Source organism: Columba livia, chromosome 1 (genome assembly GCF_036013475.1).
Source record: "Columba livia isolate bColLiv1 breed racing homer chromosome 1, bColLiv1.pat.W.v2, whole genome shotgun sequence".
Classification (NCBI taxonomy): Eukaryota; Metazoa; Chordata; class Aves; order Columbiformes; family Columbidae; genus Columba; species Columba livia.
In genome coordinates, this window is record NC_088602.1 from 174,341,975 (window position 1) to 174,360,924 (window position 18,950).

General features: G+C 36.5%; 1 protein-coding gene across 3 annotated transcripts in view; it reads right to left on the reverse strand.

Moving 5' to 3' along the window:
* NUP107 (nucleoporin 107) overlaps positions 1-18,950 on the reverse strand; it is a 31,353-nt gene that overhangs the window by 410 nt on the left and 11,993 nt on the right. For all 3 annotated transcript variants that reach the window (XM_065048318.1, XM_065048304.1, XM_065048311.1), the window contains exons 7-27: positions 18,692-18,819; positions 18,320-18,368; positions 17,103-17,174; positions 16,510-16,598; positions 15,527-15,605; positions 14,471-14,584; positions 12,222-12,312; positions 11,076-11,152; positions 10,491-10,550; positions 8,989-9,134; positions 8,834-8,882; positions 7,655-7,724; positions 7,098-7,216; positions 5,340-5,378; positions 4,820-4,970; positions 3,817-3,923; positions 2,725-2,827; positions 2,386-2,546; positions 2,067-2,192; positions 1,227-1,340; positions 762-929 (exon numbers count right to left, since the gene is read on the reverse strand). In XM_065048318.1, the coding sequence (XP_064904390.1) occupies positions 762-929; positions 1,227-1,340; positions 2,067-2,192; positions 2,386-2,546; positions 2,725-2,827; positions 3,817-3,923; positions 4,820-4,970; positions 5,340-5,378; positions 7,098-7,216; positions 7,655-7,724; positions 8,834-8,882; positions 8,989-9,134; positions 10,491-10,550; positions 11,076-11,152; positions 12,222-12,312; positions 14,471-14,584; positions 15,527-15,605; positions 16,510-16,598; positions 17,103-17,174; positions 18,320-18,368; positions 18,692-18,819 (2,112 nt within the window). The remainder of the gene's footprint in view (positions 1-761; positions 930-1,226; positions 1,341-2,066; positions 2,193-2,385; positions 2,547-2,724; positions 2,828-3,816; positions 3,924-4,819; positions 4,971-5,339; positions 5,379-7,097; positions 7,217-7,654; positions 7,725-8,833; positions 8,883-8,988; positions 9,135-10,490; positions 10,551-11,075; positions 11,153-12,221; positions 12,313-14,470; positions 14,585-15,526; positions 15,606-16,509; positions 16,599-17,102; positions 17,175-18,319; positions 18,369-18,691; positions 18,820-18,950) is intronic.

Sequence of the window (18,950 nt, forward strand, 5' to 3'; positions counted from 1 at the left end):
GGCGGTTAATTTACTATTTTTTTTTTCTATTTAAGACAGTGTGAACATTGGACGTTTCAGAACGGCCTTTAGTAAAGGACTGGAAACCAGTATTAGCGGTATCCAAAACCTGAAGGTAGTCTCAAGATAGCTCTGTCTCGTAACTACTACAGAGATTACTGGGAAACAGGCACATTTAATTTTCCTGGTTTTGCTGGCAGAGATCTTAAGCCAATCCAGGTGAATGCATCACAGTGTTTTTCTTAGCCTTGATGTTTCTTTTCCGATTTCTAATCCTTGTTTTTTTGGGGGGCTGGGGCAGGGGGGTGGGAGAGAGAGAGTGTTGTGGTTTAGTTGTTTTTTTTGCTAAGTGATACGGTTTTTCAGGGTTGTTTTTCAGGCTTTTGCAGGAAGAGTTGGTTAGGTAGATCAAGTGCCCCAAACCAAAACCTGCTTGTTCAGTGTTCTGAAATCTATTACAATTCTGCAGTTTGACTTCTTTCAATTCAATAGCCCCCATCCAAAAGTTAGTAACTGCACTACCCTGAAGAACTGCTTGTCAAAACATTGTCATCATCTTCAGTGTTCAAAGTTGAATCTTTGATTCCTTAAGTCAGCATACGAGGAAACCCTTTACTACTGCAGTGAATGGGAAGAGATGAAGAAACTTGTGCTGTTAAGGAACATATGGCATCTTCCTTTCTCTATAGAAGCTTTTTCCACAGTCAACCCACAGATCTTTTACATGGCAGCTAAGCTGTCTGCAGCTCTCAGTAACTCACCGTATAAAGCTTGTGTCGCTCAGAAGCGACCATGTCAGCCAGTCGCAGGCACTCCTGATATTGTCCAGTACTATGTAACACCGTGTGCAGTAAAAAACACATCATGGGCAGGCACAGCTTTCGCAGCAAAATCATCTGGTGTGTTCGTTCTGGGTCATCCTCAGCATCCTTACCACAGCAAAATAATGTATTAGTATTATGAAAATTTACCTTTAAAAGGCAACTCAGCATAACCACATAACTAGTAGTGTCAGAGGCAAAAAACTGGACTAACCAGCCTAGACTGGACTGCCAGATCTGATTTATGTGGTAAGTGAAGGAGAAGCAATTTGTGACTGGTCACAGCAAGGCCAGAGTGAATTATACCGGAGTAAACAGAAGCACATCAAACTAAAGATGACAAGGGTACAACTGGGTAAAATCTACACTTTGTGGTCTATGCCATGATAGAAAAATTAATTTTACCTCTCTAACATCAACCATCCATCCTCCATCAACAAACAGCAAGACATTGTACATTTTCTCTTTCACATCAGCTGTAAGAGCATCCAAGAGGCCTTTCCAAATACCATAGTCCATCTGGCAAAGAAATGAAAAATAAACTACTGCAGAACAGGATAATTTCCAAGGCTATTTTAACACAGATTCTGTACCTAGCATGCAGCAGCCAGTGCAGCTCTAATTCAAATTAGGGTCTTTAGCCAAACGCCAAAACCTAAAAGCCTGCTGCTAACAGCTATTTCCATTCTTGCTTAATTCCCTGTCCAGAAAGTCTGACAGGTTGTTCAGAAGCACTAGAAGCCACTAAAGAAAGATAATTTTAAAGAACTTATTCTGCCATGCTTATATAACAAATACATGTATAAACTGAATACAGTGTGTTCACACTGGACAGACAGGCAAAAATAACTTTTGGCAGAACAAAGAGAACTGCAGCACCTTTTAGAGGAGAAAAGGTGACACATGCAAGCACACAGGATAGCCTTCATCCTCCATCTCCAGGGAAAAGTTAATAGCAAAATCAAGTACTCAGATTTATTAATAACACTGACAATCAACACATTCTAATTAATAATTCTATTACAGCATAAAATACTATATGTAACGCTGAGAAAAAAAGAGCTTATTGTACAGTGGCATTACTATCCTCATACTCCCTTTTCAACATAAAAACAGAATAATTTATAATAGAGTTCTCAAGCAATATGAATTAGCAGTCATCTACTCTGTTTCATTAAGCTAAGATTGCCTGCTAAGCAAGAATGTAAATGTTTATAGCAAATAACAACTTGAACTTTGACCTACCTCGTACTTCTTTTGCTTATGTTCATGGGCCACCTTTTCAGTGAAACTTGCTTGTGGTAACAAAGAAGGCTTCTGTGGAGCTGAGTTCATGTGTTTAAACCATTCGTTAAAGGTTTCGTGGGCTTCCTGGATTACATTGGAAACAGTGTTTGGACATTTTTGACTCATATAATTACAAGAATGTCATTAATTGCACAGCTATAGTGCATCCAGGAATCAAAAGTTAAATCGAATTAATAAAGCTTAAAGTTTCACCACCAAGGCAAAGCCAGCATTATTTATCAGTAATACCTTGGAATGTAGCATGTCTGAAACTCACCAAATATGCCCGAATGCATAAATGTTCCCGTATGGCATTGTCATCTTCAGCTGGAAGCGGAGTATCCATTCCCTGTTCTTCCCATTGGTTATATATTTCTGCTATAGAGTCTTGGGGAATCTTCACAAACACATCTTTTGCAGCTTCATGTTTCTTGGATGCTGTGAGAATGCAAGCTGAGTATCAACAGCTTTGAAATTTCCATACTTCATTTTTATAAACTGACAAACTCCTGCTTTTTAATAGACTAGATTCAAAGCTATATGAAAAGTAGTGCCAAAAGCCAATGAAAATAAAACCAACATTTTAAATCTCTACAATATTTGTGAAGTTTAGTACCCAAGAATTTCCTCATGATTGCATTGCTTTGCTTAAGTGCTTCTGCCCTCTGTGCAAGATCAAATACGAGCCAGTCAATCACATCTATTTTCAGCTGATCCGCCTGTAAAAAACAACATATAGATTCACTAACATTTCAAGCATGCAGCTGATGTTAGACACATCAAATCTGGTCAATGAAATACACAAGTTTCTAGAGATCTTTGGATAGCATTATGACATACTAACAAGGATTGCTTTATTCACAACTTCAGCATCAAAAGCTTAGAAAACACTCTGCAATCTATAATAATTCAAAAATCCATTTCTAAATATTCCCAAGATAGACCAATGGATGAGCAACAGCTCTCAAAAAAGCTTCATGGATTACCATCCATCTTCCTCAAACTTTAATAAGAATACACTGTACAAACATCGTTTATGGAGCCCTTGCTACAACCTTCAGAGGTGCCATCAGCCTGCAATCACCGTCTTGCAACTCTTGTGTTAGACAAACTACCTATTTGGCTTAGAGAGTCTAAACTTTGGACCGAACAGCAAAAGAATTCTCACAAGTTTCCAAACTATGAGTTGCTTTCTAAACACTACTTTGAATGCAAGCTATCAGCAGTATCTCACCGTCACTGAAGTACTGAGTTGGATCCAACCAACACTCAATAGTGACAGCAAGGAAACTGTTGTGAAGGCAACGCCTGTTATAGCCGGAATATGACACTTGAGCAAATCACACCTTACATCTGAAATCCAAAGTGTTAATCCTCATAATTCTGAGAAGCTACAATAATATCCTACTCTCAGCTACAATGTATTTTGTTATAGTCTTTTCAAGGGCTTTATCTCCACTTATTGTTTGCATACAGACCTGCTGCTGAGCAACATACACCACAGCCCAGAAAAATCAAGGAGATGTAGAAACAGAAGTTAGGAATTTGTGCAATTACTCCTCACTTGGGCACATGGAAAGTGCATTTCCCTCACAGGCTTTTTCAAGGCAATTTCCACCATAATTGAATGAGAAATATGGATCATATGGGGTAAAAGACTCTGTATTTGATTGCAAACTGGAGTATCTGCGCTACAAAGTATACTCACCTCAGTTGTGCCTGTATCTAACATTTGGTCATGGTGACTGAATTCACCAGCATCCTTCTTGCGGATGTTTTCAACAACAGTTTTTGTTATGGTTGCAACATCCAAACCTAGGGTAAGAGAGAACTGTGTAAGAGTGACCATGAATTCAAACACCACAAAACGCTCCAGCTGTTGATCTTGTTCCTTACTACTAGTAGTTTTTATCAGTCTGCTCACACTCACATTGTCAGAATAAATTATAAGCTTTTGAGATATGTGATTTATTGCAGGTATTTTAGAGGAATGATATTTGAGGTAACAGAAAATATCAAATATGGGAAAAAGAATAACAGAAGTACCAAATTTTTGGTCTGTGCTGGGGACCAGCATGCAGGTATATTTGCTAAGACCACTGATTCCTACAATTCTGATGGCAAGACTGTGATTTGACAGGAACGTACCAGGAAAAGCTCAGAATAGTTCTTCTAGAGATGGTGAAGCAGAATGTTTTATTTTTGAAACCTGCGCCAAGTTTTTAAAATAAAATGACTAAAAAAGGATTGCAGAAAAGTTAGACACTGAAGTCTGCAGTAAATCTACTTCTTTGTGACTTTCGAGTGGCACAGAAGCATTGTCAGACAATGGTAAGTGTGCTGCTTCACTGTAATCCCTTTACTTTGATGTATAGGCTTGGAAGGAATCTTACAGTTATTGCAAGCAACCCACCACAGCTAGGAAAGAGTACTACTAATAGGACAAAAACATTAAGATACTCATAACCTTCCTAAATCCATAAACAGGTACAGATTTTAATTAGTTTTCTGAAATAATATGATCACGTCAAGCTCCAAAGCATGTATTTGACATATACCTACTTGAAGCAAATAATTTTATTTAACTGAAAAATGAAGAGACACAGGAAGGAAATAACATCATCTTCATAGCTAGGTCTTGCATTAAAAACTACTAAAAGACAAAATAACCCAGAGTATAAAATGATAATTCAAATATCAGCATATCTCACCTGCATCTTTTGCTAATTCAAGGCAGTGGTGGCGCTGATCACTTTCAGTAACATCTTCGAGAAATAAAGCGTACTGGGCAACAGCCAGCTCTGGGGGCAAGTGGCTAACATAGAATGCTATCAAATCTGTGTGCTTCTCAGATATCATGCGCTGCAGAATAAGAAGCAAATATTTAGAAAAACATACTATATTCATCTGTTTTTAATATATAAGTATGTTACTTACATTTACTTATGTAAAAAAGATGTTTCATTTAAAAACATAAATGTGTAACAAATATTTGTTTTGATCTGATATAGTAAGATTCCACTCCTCAGTTTCTAAACAAGGATCAATAAAACCATCTCTTATTTAAGCACTGCAGCCAGAAACTCTGCTTATTAGGCAAGCTTCCATGCATCTCTTGATAAGAGAGCATTAACTGCATCATAGCTCTTTCCTTCTGTAACCTTAAGTCTCCTTTTCTTCTTCCTTTATGTCTAAATTACACCAGAGAAAGCAAACTATTTTGAAGCTTACCTGAATGTATGTCTTCAGGATTTCAACAGAAACTTCCTCCTTATTGCAAACAAACACAATTTTAAATCAGATAATGCAGAAAAAAACAACCAAACCACCACCACCCCACAAACTTTACAGGCTACCATTTTTACACAGACACAAGGTTATTTGCTTATCCCCCCCCACCTTCAGTAATCTACACATTCAAACAGGCTCATCTGGAAGAACTGTTTTTCTTGGAGAACGATTAAAAAAAAGTACAACTTGTGATTCAAAGACTTAGTGTTCCAAGGATTTTCTTTTTCAGCAACTGCATCATAAAGTTTTTGGTCTAACTGGAAAGCTATTTTTAAAATGGTTTTTGTATGAGGAACATCTGAGGGAACTGGGGCTGTTTAGCCTGGAGGAAATGAGGCTGAGGGGAGACCTTATTGCTGTCTATGAATACCTGAAAGGAGGTTGTAGCATGGAGGGTGTTGGTGTCGTCTCCCAAGTAAGAAGAGAGGAACAAGAGGAAATGGCCTCAGGTTGCACCAGGGGAAGTTCAGGTTGGATATTAGGAAAAATTTATTCACGGGCAGGCTTGTCCAGCACTGGAACAGGCTGCCCAGGGAAGTGGTGGAGTTACCATCCCTGGAGGTGTTTAAAAGATATATAGATGTGGCACTTTGGGACATGGTTTAGTGGTGGATTGGGCAGTGCTAGGTTAGTAGTTGGACTCAATGATCTTAAAGGTCTTTTCCAACCAAAATGATTCTGCAATCAAATAATCAGTATCATAAAAGCTTGCACTACTGCCTCTTTCCTCTGAGGTCTGCTGAGAGTTGGATCAAGCAATCATTAATTCACCTACTCCAAAACTGTAGAAACAGTAATCAACTCACAATCTCGCAATGGAATTTATGTAGGAAATTGCACCTTTTTTGTCCCCTCTGTTAAACATATGCTCATGACCAAGCAAAACAGTTCTATGCTTCTATTTTATGCTCTACCATACTTTAGTTTAAAGACCTACTCTATCAAATTTTCAGTCTTGCTAAAAAAAAAATGTATGTGTATACACACACACAAGTTCCCCTTAATTAGCTAAATGTTAACGGACTTCAAAATAAATTTCAACAGGGGAATGAAGCAGTGATTAGAGGCATGGAAAAACATAGTAACTCAGAGCCAAAACAGGTTACATTCCGGAACTCATTCAATATATAAGTGCTTCTAATTTGTAAAACAGTAGAAAAGGAGAGCTTCTAATCCTTGTGATTGCCTCAGAAAAGACTAATTGCAGCCTATGCAACCTATCTGTCTATTTAGCATGAACAGGCTAGGTAGCTAGTACGCTACACTTCGTATATATTCAGGGAAAATAAAGTTTCAGCTAGTACCAGTTACCTAAAGCAAAAACGTTTATGAGTTTAGAGCAACAGGTACAATTTCAAGGACTGTGTATAAGATCAGGTTATATTCGAAGCATCTTTGCTGCTATGAATAAGCGTGACACTGAAGTGTGAGTCAGGTCCTTCTCAATAAGGGGCTTCTGAGTAGATCCTCAAAAAATAATTTTCAAGCTGAACTGAAGGTGAGGAGGATGTTCTTTTCTAATTTTCACTGTTGTACTTACACTCTAAGACCAACAAATACACTATTTAAGCGAGCAGCTCCTCATCAGCCTGGTAAAATTTACCATCATTGCATGTAGCTGATATATTTACACGTAACCCTTTCTACTTGACAGACTAGCTTTGGCTATGACACCAAATCAAACAGAAGCGAGCTCACCTTAGTCTGCAGACCCAAAGTGCGGAAAAACAGAATAAGATGCGTCATGAAACGAAGGAGGTGTCCTGGGAGCACGCTTCTGTCTTTGGAAAGCCATCTGCTGAATTCTTCCATCAAGCCTGTAGCCACAAAGGAAACGTCAATATTAGCCATATCACAAGGAAAAAAAACGCCTAATAAATATTTCAAAATTATGCATTTATTTAACAAATATAATTTAGCCTCAAAAGCCCAACAAAACAGAACAGCAATGGTTTGGAAAGATTTAGCTGTTTGGCTTAAATATCTGCTATAGGTATTTTGTAATTTCTCAGAAAACACTGTAGTCTCACACATATTCTGACATGTTTACATGATTTCAAATCTTCTTTGAAAACTACCTTGTACGTCAAACTGCAGAAAGTCCTTACAGTTCTTGACTAATGAAGCAGCTTAGCTTTTAGGTGGAGTTTACCTACTGTGTGCTTCTAAAATCCATTCACATATAAGTTTCTGGAAAGGTCACTAGAAATAATGTAGTCAGTTGACATTTAAAAATCACTTAGAGAGAAGCTCACCATCCACATCTCCCAGTATAATGAATTTCTGAATCACATGATAATGTTCTTGATTCTCCTCTATAACCCTCTGGGGACAGAAAAAGAAAGTTCAAACTTTGAGTAAAATCTTATAGCATAAAGAAATCAAACTTATAAATAAAGCAAAAGTTCCTTTGGGAAAAAAATCTATCCTATTTCAAAGGATATTCTGCACAAAAAGCAGGAGAAAAGGCACTTGGTATCTCAGTGTCAAATTACAAGAATATTGACAAACTGAAAGAAACAACCAGAATATAGATCTGTGGAGATAATACTTTCATGGAAGACATCCAAGACCAAGGACTTTTTTCTCTAAAGAGGAGAATAAATAGCAATGTTACAGAGAAGAGATTCTGCAGTCACAGAAGAACCAACAATATGTATAAATCCTTAAACAAAGGGTCTAAAGAAACTTACTTGAGGAGGAAGAGATTTTTTTCTCTTTTGCTAGAGGAACTAATGCATGAAATACAATTCAAATGCACCTGTAAAGTTGCTTTGTGGTGAGGATTGCACTAGAAAGGCAAAGGCAGCTGGGTATATGTGGCTGAGTGCACCAATCTGTAAGCTGTCTTTCAACATGTCTTTGTCTTAGCAATATAAGAAATACATCTATTCCATCAAATAAAAATAAGTGTAGCTTCAATTTAATCTTTACAAAATTAACATATAAGTTATGTATTCCATCTTAAATGAAGTGAGTATCCTGGTTGTTAAAAGTAACAAAGAAATACAGTCTAAGCACATACGCTTTTAAATTTTGAAAGGCCCATTTTGGAATATGCACACAAACTTCCCATAAAGAAAACGACATGTAATCAATCTTTGCACATTTTATCAAAGTATTAAATAGTTGATTTAGTCCGTCTGCTTTGCACATCTGACAGCACTTGACAGTCAGCTGTTCCTCTATCACACCCAGCTAGTTTGGCAGATACGGGGCAAGACAGAACCTGTAACTTTTTCATCATTAAAAGGTGGCAGCATATACAAAAATCTATCTGAATTGAGAAATTACACATCACAAAGGTAGAAAACCTGAAATAAATCAGTTACTGCAATATTTGAGCATTTTGTTTAATAGTGGAGTAAAAGTACATCCTAGTGAATAGTTTAAAATGGTAAACAGTGAGGAGAAACACTGTAATTAATATGTACCTTTTTGTCTGTTGCCTGAAGTTCTTCAAAAACTTTTTCTGAGGTCCAGCTTCAAAGTAGGAGAGAAAAGGCAAAAAACGTTACCTTGAATATTCCAAACAGATCATACAAGACCCTTTGTTGAGTGCAGAAGCATAGTTTTACCTAAAACTTACTTTGTTTCTAAATAATCCTTAGGGAGCTCTTCCATCTCCTCTGCAGTTATTACTGAGGTCCGTATTTCCTGCTCAACAAGAGTGTCCACCATGACCCTGAAATATGCCCAAACAGTATCTTCCCAGGTATCACAAACTGGAAGAAGCTACACATTAAAAAACAAAACAAACAAAAAAAACAGAACAAAAATTATCTGAGATGGAGAACTATCAAAATCCAAACAAAGCAACTGTAATTTAGGATCATATTTCTGGGCACCAAAGCAGACTAATAACCATCTTAAACAGCAGCCTTTCCCTCAAAGCAAGACACAAAAAATAGTTTCACTGAATAATGCTCTAGTTCCCTGATTATCTTGTATCAAAGGTAGTCAAAATAAATGGTCCTGTTCTCCTCCCAGAGGCAGCACCACTCTGACACCATTCCCTGTCTTGTGTACCAAGGAATCCAGATGAAGACCATCCAGGGTTCTGCCCCATCATTTTTCAGCAGGATCACTTTGCCTTATTGGTTTATGTCAGGGCTGAACAAGTCTCAGTGCAGCAGCGAGCAATGGAAGGTAGAAGGAAGGGAGTGCCGCCACTATGGTGATTTAAAGAACTTTATATCCAGTTCTCTGAATCATGCTAGGCTCTTTCAGGCAAGTGAAACCCTGGGACAAGTTCCAGAGAAAACATTGCATTTCATTAAACACTTCTCTCTTACAGTAATTTAAAAATTACTGAAATTTAATTTTATTAAATGTCTTCTTGCTCTGTCACAAGAAGGTAAATATCTTCTGTTCTATAAGTCTGTATAATTCTGCAATGCCTTTTTTCATGTAAAAGAATTAATTTTAAATTTCAATGAATAAAAACTGAAAACAACCCCCATTCCCCCTCTTTTTATTTTCTGAATTATCTTTACTAGATCATACCAAGATTGGGGGTGTGGGGCTCAAATCAAGCTCCTCAAATAGGAGCTTACCACCAATTACTAAAACAGCAAGGAACCTTCTCCAATAGCCTGCAATGTTCCTCATTGCTCTTACAAATAATTTAAAAAAATCACTGGTTAGGAGTGGGAAATCACAAAAAACATCTGGAGGATTAAAACTAATAAAAAGAGAGAAATACTTAAAAGTGAGCCTTGTACATAGTATAAAACGTATTGACAATGAAATTGAGGTACAGAATAATCTTTGGATACTCCAACTCATCTACAAGAATGGTGACATCATATAAGCTCTTAAATAATACTAAACTAGAACTAAAACAACATTAGAACTGTTTGTACTGTAAGTTATCATAGACTAGGAAAAGTCTAGCAAGGATATTTAATTAAGGCATGTCAAACCTACAAAGAACATGTCTACAGAAGCAGCAATATTTGCTACTGTCCTGTATACTAGATCTTTAAAAGTACAATAACTACTAATTGCAGTATTTCTGATATCACTGTCACATATGAGAAAGAAAATGCACAACTACCAAACACCATTTAACTAGGAGGTTTGACATACCTGTTTGAGGTTTCCACTGAGTGCTGCATAGATTGCTCTCTCATATCTATTAAACTGCTCCTAAAATAAACAGAAAAAAATATAACTTTTAATTAGAAAGCATATATGTTTTCTAGTCATCTTGCATTTTGAGATTAATCCATCACAAAATGTTCCATCTAACAGTTTACAAGAAAGGCTGGAAAATCACAGGACACGTCAGGACACAAAATAAGAACAGCAAGTGACTTCCCCGTCACTGGTATCCCCGTGTAACTTCTTTGAAAAATTTATACTGACCTGGAAAGAAAGCAATGTTTTTCCTTTTCCATTCAAATAAGTCAAGATGAAAGTAAAGTTAATGTAAGCAGTTTCAACCAAATAAAAGAAGTCAGGCATTTCCTAAGCTGGAAAAATTGGTTCTGATTATGTAGATTTCTCACTACCAGACGCAAATACGTTATTTCATAAGATCTCTCAGAAACATTAATTGCAAATCCTATAAGCAGCAAACATAAAGTGGATAGGTTTACTTAAAATCATGTTACAGATTTCAGAAAAGTTCCAATCTCTGTGTTATTATCAAGTACATCAGCATTATTTTACCTCTTCAGCCATACGCCAACAACTTATTTTCCAAATGCATCTGTATGGATTCCCTTGAACAGGCTCCAGCTCTTTTCCTATATGCAAAAGATAAAAAAATAAAAAGAAAAAGGTGCTATTAAAAGAAGAGAAACCAGTAACAAGGTAAAGCAAATTTTCTGTTATTAACCCAATTTAAATCCCTTTGGAACTCTTCCCAAAGCACTTTGATGTATTCATCTGGACCAGAAGGTGGCTTTTCTGGAAGCTTGGTACACGCTTATCTTGTTTACAGTATTTGGAAAGCTTAGCTGCTACCCAGCTTCAAAGAAAATAGTGGTTTTGACCGTAGCATATCTACAATGTTTACATTTGGAAAATGGAATTTTTATGTCTTAAGAAAGACAAACTTCTAAAAAATGTCACTGCTTCAGTGCTGGTATTCTGCATTCACTTGCACAAGGGCATGCATCATGGAATTAAAACCCATGTGACAGCAAGGTAGGTAGGTACACTCAAAACAAGACCAGAACATCGGTGAGGCATTCAGATAAAAGTAACAGGGCTTGAAAAAGTAGGAAAGCGTTGCACCTTCCAGACCCAGCTACACACACCACTTAGAAATGCTCTTAAATTCTTTGCTAAATCCTGCAATGTCCTGAGCGTAAAGAGAAGCAAGAAACCCCAGAAACAAGGAAAAAGGTAATTTAACAATTTTCAAATATTATAAAGCATCTTTTTCCTACATTTATATTTGCTGAACTGTAGTCCTACTATAACTTTCCGAAGCTGAACATAGAGTACAACTGAGTCTATAAGAAACAACACATTTGCTAGGCGGCACAAGTCAGATGTTGAGAAAATACAGAGTGAAATATTATACAGAGGTGGAGAAAATCTGTCCAGAACTCTGAGACATAGATTTCCTAATGATTATGCTCGATTTTCAAAAAGAAAGTGACTTTAGCATGTTAAATGGATCCAGTAAACCTTTCAACTAAAATAATTTCATAATTAGTTTTCACATGTTCAGACACGGTAACATATTTTAGATACAGAAAAGGCTCTTAAGGTGAAAAGAGCTATTTCTCTTTGCCACAGACAGCTAAAGAAAACGTTCTCTGCCCTATTTTTACATCTGTCTCAAATGCCCTTCGAAGTAGATACCTCCATTTATGTTAGGATCATGATACAACTTCCATCCTTCCAAAGTTGCAGCTCTCCAGGCCTGACCACATCGTTTGCACAACCGCTGTGCCTGAAAAATAATGGATATTCTCAGCAACACACTTCAAGGTAGGGAAACAACCAGCTTCTCCTTTAAGAATCTTAACATTAATAAAATAGTTAATTCGTGTAGAGATTCTACTATGCAAAAAATAAGCACAAAGGATCTTAAATTCAAAATAACTGAATGATTTCAAAGCTAATAAAATGTCAGTTTTTTCCCACTAAACATTTTAGGTTTTCAGTCAGTATTTACGGCAATGCAAGAAATATGCTACGGTTTCATCTTTGCTTGTTTAAACAGCTGTTACGCATCCTTCTGAGAAGTTTGGTTTAAGGTCTCACTTTGTTGCTTAGATGTATAATCCATCTCTTCATGCAGTTATGTACTCTTCCAGCTGACTCAGCCTTCCAAACCCCTCATGCACTTCTAAAAATAGCAATCTCACCTTTCCCGTAATTATATTCTACAATCTATGCACTAGCACAAACAGGTTTAATTCAAAGTTATTTTGAATAGCAAGGAAGGTAGAACAGAAACTGTGCAAAAAAAGCTTGCCTACAATGCTTCTAATCCTACACCCTGTAAAAAAGTCAGCTAAAGATTATCTAATTAGTCTGACTGGTACTGTTCCAGGAAAAAAACAGTATGAACAGTGATGGAAACTGCAATATGCAGTCTTAGTTTGTTTAGCCAAATTCTGTTGTTTTCACACTGGAAGGCTGCTGTGACATTCAGCCATTTTGGGAATGGGGACAAACAGTAAACTTGAAGAATAGACAAGTTCTTCTAGCTTACCTCCTGTATATTACCTATTGTATGGTAAATGAACAGGGGGTCATTCTTAATTCAGAGTAAACTCGAAATATGTTAACTCTTTCAGTAGTGAATAACCCACTTTAGGATTAGACAGTAGGGACACGACGGTAGCAACTGCAGAACAACTGGTGGTGCAAATTTATACTCATATTGCCCAGCAGTAACGTGCTCATGTGCCCATAGTTTCAGAAAATGAACAGATGCGCACCATATTGGAACAGAATACTAGCAAGTAACCATATTCCTATGTCTAAGGTCTTGGGCACAAGAATCTCAAGCCCCTTTTTTTTGCCCCATTACTCGAAGGCTATTGTATATACACAGAGCCTAGTGTAAGTGAATCAGTTTCCAGCTGAGGCCTTTAAACAACATCACAATACAAGTATTTACATCATTAAACCATGAAAATCACTTCACAACTGGGAATTGTTATTCAGAACAGCTTTAAGACTGAAATTGCCTGGATTTTACTCAACTAAGGATTAATACCAGGTACACACCATATATTCTCTAAGGTGGGGGAACAAGCAGGCTGACAGTGAAAGGGCAAATGGAGGAAAACAATATGCTTTCTAGATAAAGTCTATCAGAGTTTTCACTGCTGAAGACCCCTGCCAAACAATAAAGGTAAGAAAACTAAAGGTAGACAGCAAGACAAATAAGTTATTTTAACTAATAACAGTAACCACCATAAATTACTAGGTTTCTTCTATGGCAGTATTAGCTTATGGAATTTGTGCGCCAGTCCCCAGTTCTCAGTCCTGGGACACAGCTCCAAATGTACAGTTGCAACTGTTCATACAACAAAGTGATAAAAACAAACCCGACTCTCTCTCATCTCCACTCAGATCACATACCCAAGGGAACACTAGAGGAGCAGAGCAAATAAAGTGTGTTTAATTTAATGCTGTTTCTAAGAAAAGCATATATCAAACCCCTCTGTCTGGTTAAAATTGTGAGTGTGTTCCACACTAGTATATGGAGAAGGACACCTGTATGATAACCCACTGATTATTAGAGATGCAGTTAGAAATTCTTTGAAACATCCTGTGTGTTTGTCTGGTTGTATTTAGTATCAAGCCACTAAATGAAAAAAATATTGTCAAAAAACAAAAAAAGCCCAAAGATACATTTTTTTCCTTAATATCTATTCTACACCCAAAATTACCTAACTAAAGGCAAGATTTTATTAAAATACTAATTTAGCAGTCCATCACTGTAAGTATTGATAATATACTGAAAATTAAATCACTGTAAGTCAAATTCAAACAGACATTTTAGTACACAGCTTTCCATTAGCTTTAACAGTAAAATTTAAAATAAGTTACACTAGTTAGCTAAGAAGATACTGTAACTTTCTGCAGCTTACCTCATCTGTCATTCCTGCTCTGATGAGAGTGAAGAGATACTTCAGTAACCGCGCATCATCTTCTCGATCCAAATCATCAAGTGGCAGTTTCTGTCTTATAGGGGCATCCGGATCCTGGAAGGCAAAAAGTCACCATCCATCCACACAATACCTGTATGCCTCTTCTGATGATTTCCTGCCCTATTTTATAATTTGGAGTCACTTTTTATGTTGGCACAACAATTCATACAACCCATGTAATATCTAGCATGACACTTCTGTGTTTTCCTCTCTCATTTCTTTTATACCTCTTCTGTCACCGTTCCTATCAGAAGGAGCTGTTGAAATTTCCTATTTACTCCAGCATCTTGTGTTTTGTCCTAAACTTCTCATCTTCCAGCTCTTCTCACCCTCAAACATACTTTCCCCTTCTGCCTCTCTACCTACCAGACTTTTTCTTCCTCCACCTTCTAACCAAGAAGGCATTTCATAACAGCTGTACTTGCTTCTATTTAATCCAAACGATTTTTTCTCAAGCCAATCAATACCTCATTTCAGTCCCCAATTGAATTAATCTGCTATGCTTCACTGCCACTGAGACAGTTCATTACCTCCTTCTGCTGGACAGTGCTTTCCTTGACTTCCCTCCTATTAGCTTTTACTATAGTAGCTCTCAAGGAATCTCATCAGGACTTGGTTTCATTTTGCTAGTTACTGTACAAAACCAGCACACCCTTATCTGCAAGGGCTTCCAGTTTTATAAGCTTTTCTGGTTAGAAACATGAGTTTGTTTTAGATGTAAAAAGTACTAATAAAGCCATTTACTTCACCAAATAGACCACAGGTACTTGTGATGAGGGCTGGGGTTATGGAAGTGACCGCTGAAAGAGAAGTCCATGTATCCCAAAAGGAACTCCAGAGGTGCCCTGCCTCACAATTTCTGTACTAAATTTTTAGATAGTACAACTACTTTTGGATAGTACGACTATCTAAAAACTGGTGGAAGCCTGTGAAAATAGCATATATGCTCTCTCCAATCCATTTTGAACCCAAAACTTATTTTTAAATAATACTTACTAATTCTGTTACCAGAGCTCGAGAACTTCCGATGTATGTACTTAACTGCCGCTGCTTCAGGATATGTAATGTGTTCTCCCTGAAAGTAGTGAAATGGTCTTCAGAAAAATGAAAAATGTTTTTTTTAGCAAGCATTTTTTAATAAGACACAAATATTGAAAAATATTTTTTGTTACATGGAATATGATTACAGAAGGGACACACTTGGTTTTGTTGGTTTGTCAATGGACTGCATTACTGTTGTGAAAATACAACATTTCACAAGAGGTACAATACTAGAATCAATTCACATATATCTATTTCAGAAGCATCCATTATTTCAATCATTAATCTATTAACTATGAATTGATTTCTCCTTGAGCAAAATTTCCCATTAGCATTCATTCTAAAGTTAGTCTAGGACAGAAATTCAACTTAGGATGAACACATGATTCCAAAAGTCTGTATTCACTGGCAGGTGTATGCTAGGCATCTAGCATCAAAGATAGTCTTTGGTCTTTTCTGCCATAAAATCCATCACTGGTAATACAGACAACAATAATGGCTTCTGGAGAAGGGTCAATGACACGAAGTGATGACAAGAACTTAAAACAGGCAAAAATTAGAGCCAAAGAAGTGACCAGAGAAACACATAATAAAAATTGTTTCATCCAGTATAAACAACAGGCTGATCAGCAGCTGACCATCTCCTATGGTGCATTATGATGAAAAAAATCAAATCTGCATCCAAGTTAAGATTAAATTAAATTGCTTTGATAGTTTTCCTTCCATCTTTTCCTCCCAAAAGCAGTAGCTGACTTTTGAGAAGATATACTTCAGCAGATGGGTAGGAAGTCTCAATTTTTACACCTAAGAATTTAAAGAAAATAAGTAAATGAACTGAACAACTTCTAAAAACTGACTTATTTATAAGAGGGATTCTGTATCTGTGCATCTTATACTTCATGGGAACATGTATACAATCAAAGAAAGTCTGAACTCACCAATACACAGATTTTGCATAAAACTCAATATTATCGGAGAAGTCCCCAATTTCATCCTTGGCAATGCTCTCTAGCCAATCTACCACCAGCTGGAATAAAATTAAGCCATATTTTTAAAACAAACATATAACAAATAATATTTTAACTGCGTTCCTCTCATCTCTAGATCTACTAATTGTCTACATGGTAACCAAAGGTGTATACACATCCTGAAGACTATTCCACTCTCATTTTAAGTGTCCAATATGAAGGTTCTTTAGGCACCTGATCTATATTTCTCACTAGATGCTGCAGTTCCTACAGTGCTACATAATGGTTTATTAGTCATCAGTGATATGTAACAGATGCTCCAAATGTGAATAGCTCTCAGCCTTCCATTCTCTCCAAGCCAGCCTGAGAAACATTTCTGATCTTTAGAGGCTAAAAAGCACCATTTTTACACATACAGAGAATATCACACTTCAGGGAATACAGATAGAAAAAAAAAAAAAGTATTAGAAAGAGCTTATGAAGTGCATAAAGCATTAGTGTTATAAACATTTAGGTGTCTGCTGAGCTATTTCTATTCTCATCTTAAAAACGTTCCATCATACCTGGCTTTGGCGAACAAGTGAATCTTTCTGAAACAAGTTGTCCACAGTCGTCTTTTCACTAGCAGTTAAAACCTATTTAAGAAAAAGCTGATCATTACCTCATCGAAAAATTGCCAGAAAACCACGAATACTAAACTGAACACATACTAACTCAAACTTTCTACAAGTTCTGTATGCTACTTCTTCTCTATTACTTTTTTAAGAGCAGACAACACTATACATGTGTTTTATTCGGATGATCTTTTACATCCACTCACATTAAAAACTGTAAAAATTAGGTTCAGAATGTAATTCCCAAACATATGAACACAAAGATTCTACATAGTAGAACCACTGATTCCACTAGCTTCACTCATATTATCCTAAGTCTGATTTATTACTGTACACAGAAAAATATTACATTTTCCAAGACCATATGCACACTTAACATGAACAAATAAAAAACAACTCAAAACCCAAGAAACACAACCCCAGAACCCTGATCTTTTTATCTGCTCTCCTGCATTAATTTAGCTTTCATTAGACTTGCAACAAAAAGAGAACAGAAGATGCATTTTCCTAAAAAACACAGGTAAAAGGAGCTTGGTTTTTGGCACAACAGTGTTTAATTTAATAGTGACAACTTTGCAGTAGGGATCCTAGAGGAAGCTATTTTATGACTGAGAAAAGAGCAACTGTGATAATAAATTTTGGAAAGGCAGAGTCACTTATTTTTTTGTCTTCATAAGCATATTCTGGCAGCAAAGGCCAGAATTACTGTATTGACAGAGGCGACTACAGCTGAAACAAGAATGCTAAAAAAATTGGAATCAAGACTGTGAAGGCTAGACAGCTTAAGACCACATGTTCTTCTGTCAGGCAAAGCAAAACTGTCTCTGACCTATGGGAACATTACCACTACTGATGCAACTTTTTAAAGTAAATAAGTTAGTTATGTCTAGTGAATCTTCCAAGTGTATGTGGAATACTTCAGGAAATAAAACAAAGTGTAGTATATAACATTTTTACACTAACATTTTCTCTTCACAACCGAATATTGAAATTCGGTTTTCACGATACATGAAATGATATATTTGTCGTGATAAAAATAAAATCAATCTCATTTTTTTCATCTTTGAATTTTGAGTGGCTGCAATATTGGTACTGTAAAAATAAAATACAAGCATTTAGCTTATCATATTGCTTAAAAACCCCAAAACCCAAAAGTCTAAGCTTACTGTGATATCAAATGCAGTTTCGTCTTCCAGTGCAGACTGTATTCTGTCTCTAGAAATAAAAGTGCAAAAAGTTAATGATTAAAATAAAGCTGAGAAAATTCAGCACAATGCATAATAAGTGAAAACATTTAAAAATACCTTTAGAAAAATGTTCTTTTAAAAAATACTGGAACTTGCAAAGGTAAAAAGAATATGCATGTTTACAACTTTCACTTCCATAAATAGATAAGGCATATGTATCAGCACCTAGTTTCATAAGCAGATTGTTAATAGGTACTTAATTGTTTTACTACATATTCAGATATTCATAAAAAATATATCCGAGAAAGCAAGCTCAGTGCAAAAACATAACGTGCTTTTCAAATGAATTACCTATAAAGCGAGGACAACAGCCTCCAAGTTACCATCTCCTGCTTGAGAAGCCACAAGACACTGGCAGTTTTCGAAAACTTTTGCTGTCCAGGAGTTGCTCGATAAACTATTTTCCCTAGTATATTCACCTGAGGTAAATAAATGGATACACGGTTAATATTCCCCATCATTGTAGTTTTTTCCTACGCCATTACAGCAATCTTTTCATTATCCTGAATGCTTTCAACAACAACTTTGATTACCATCTCTTCGAAATAGG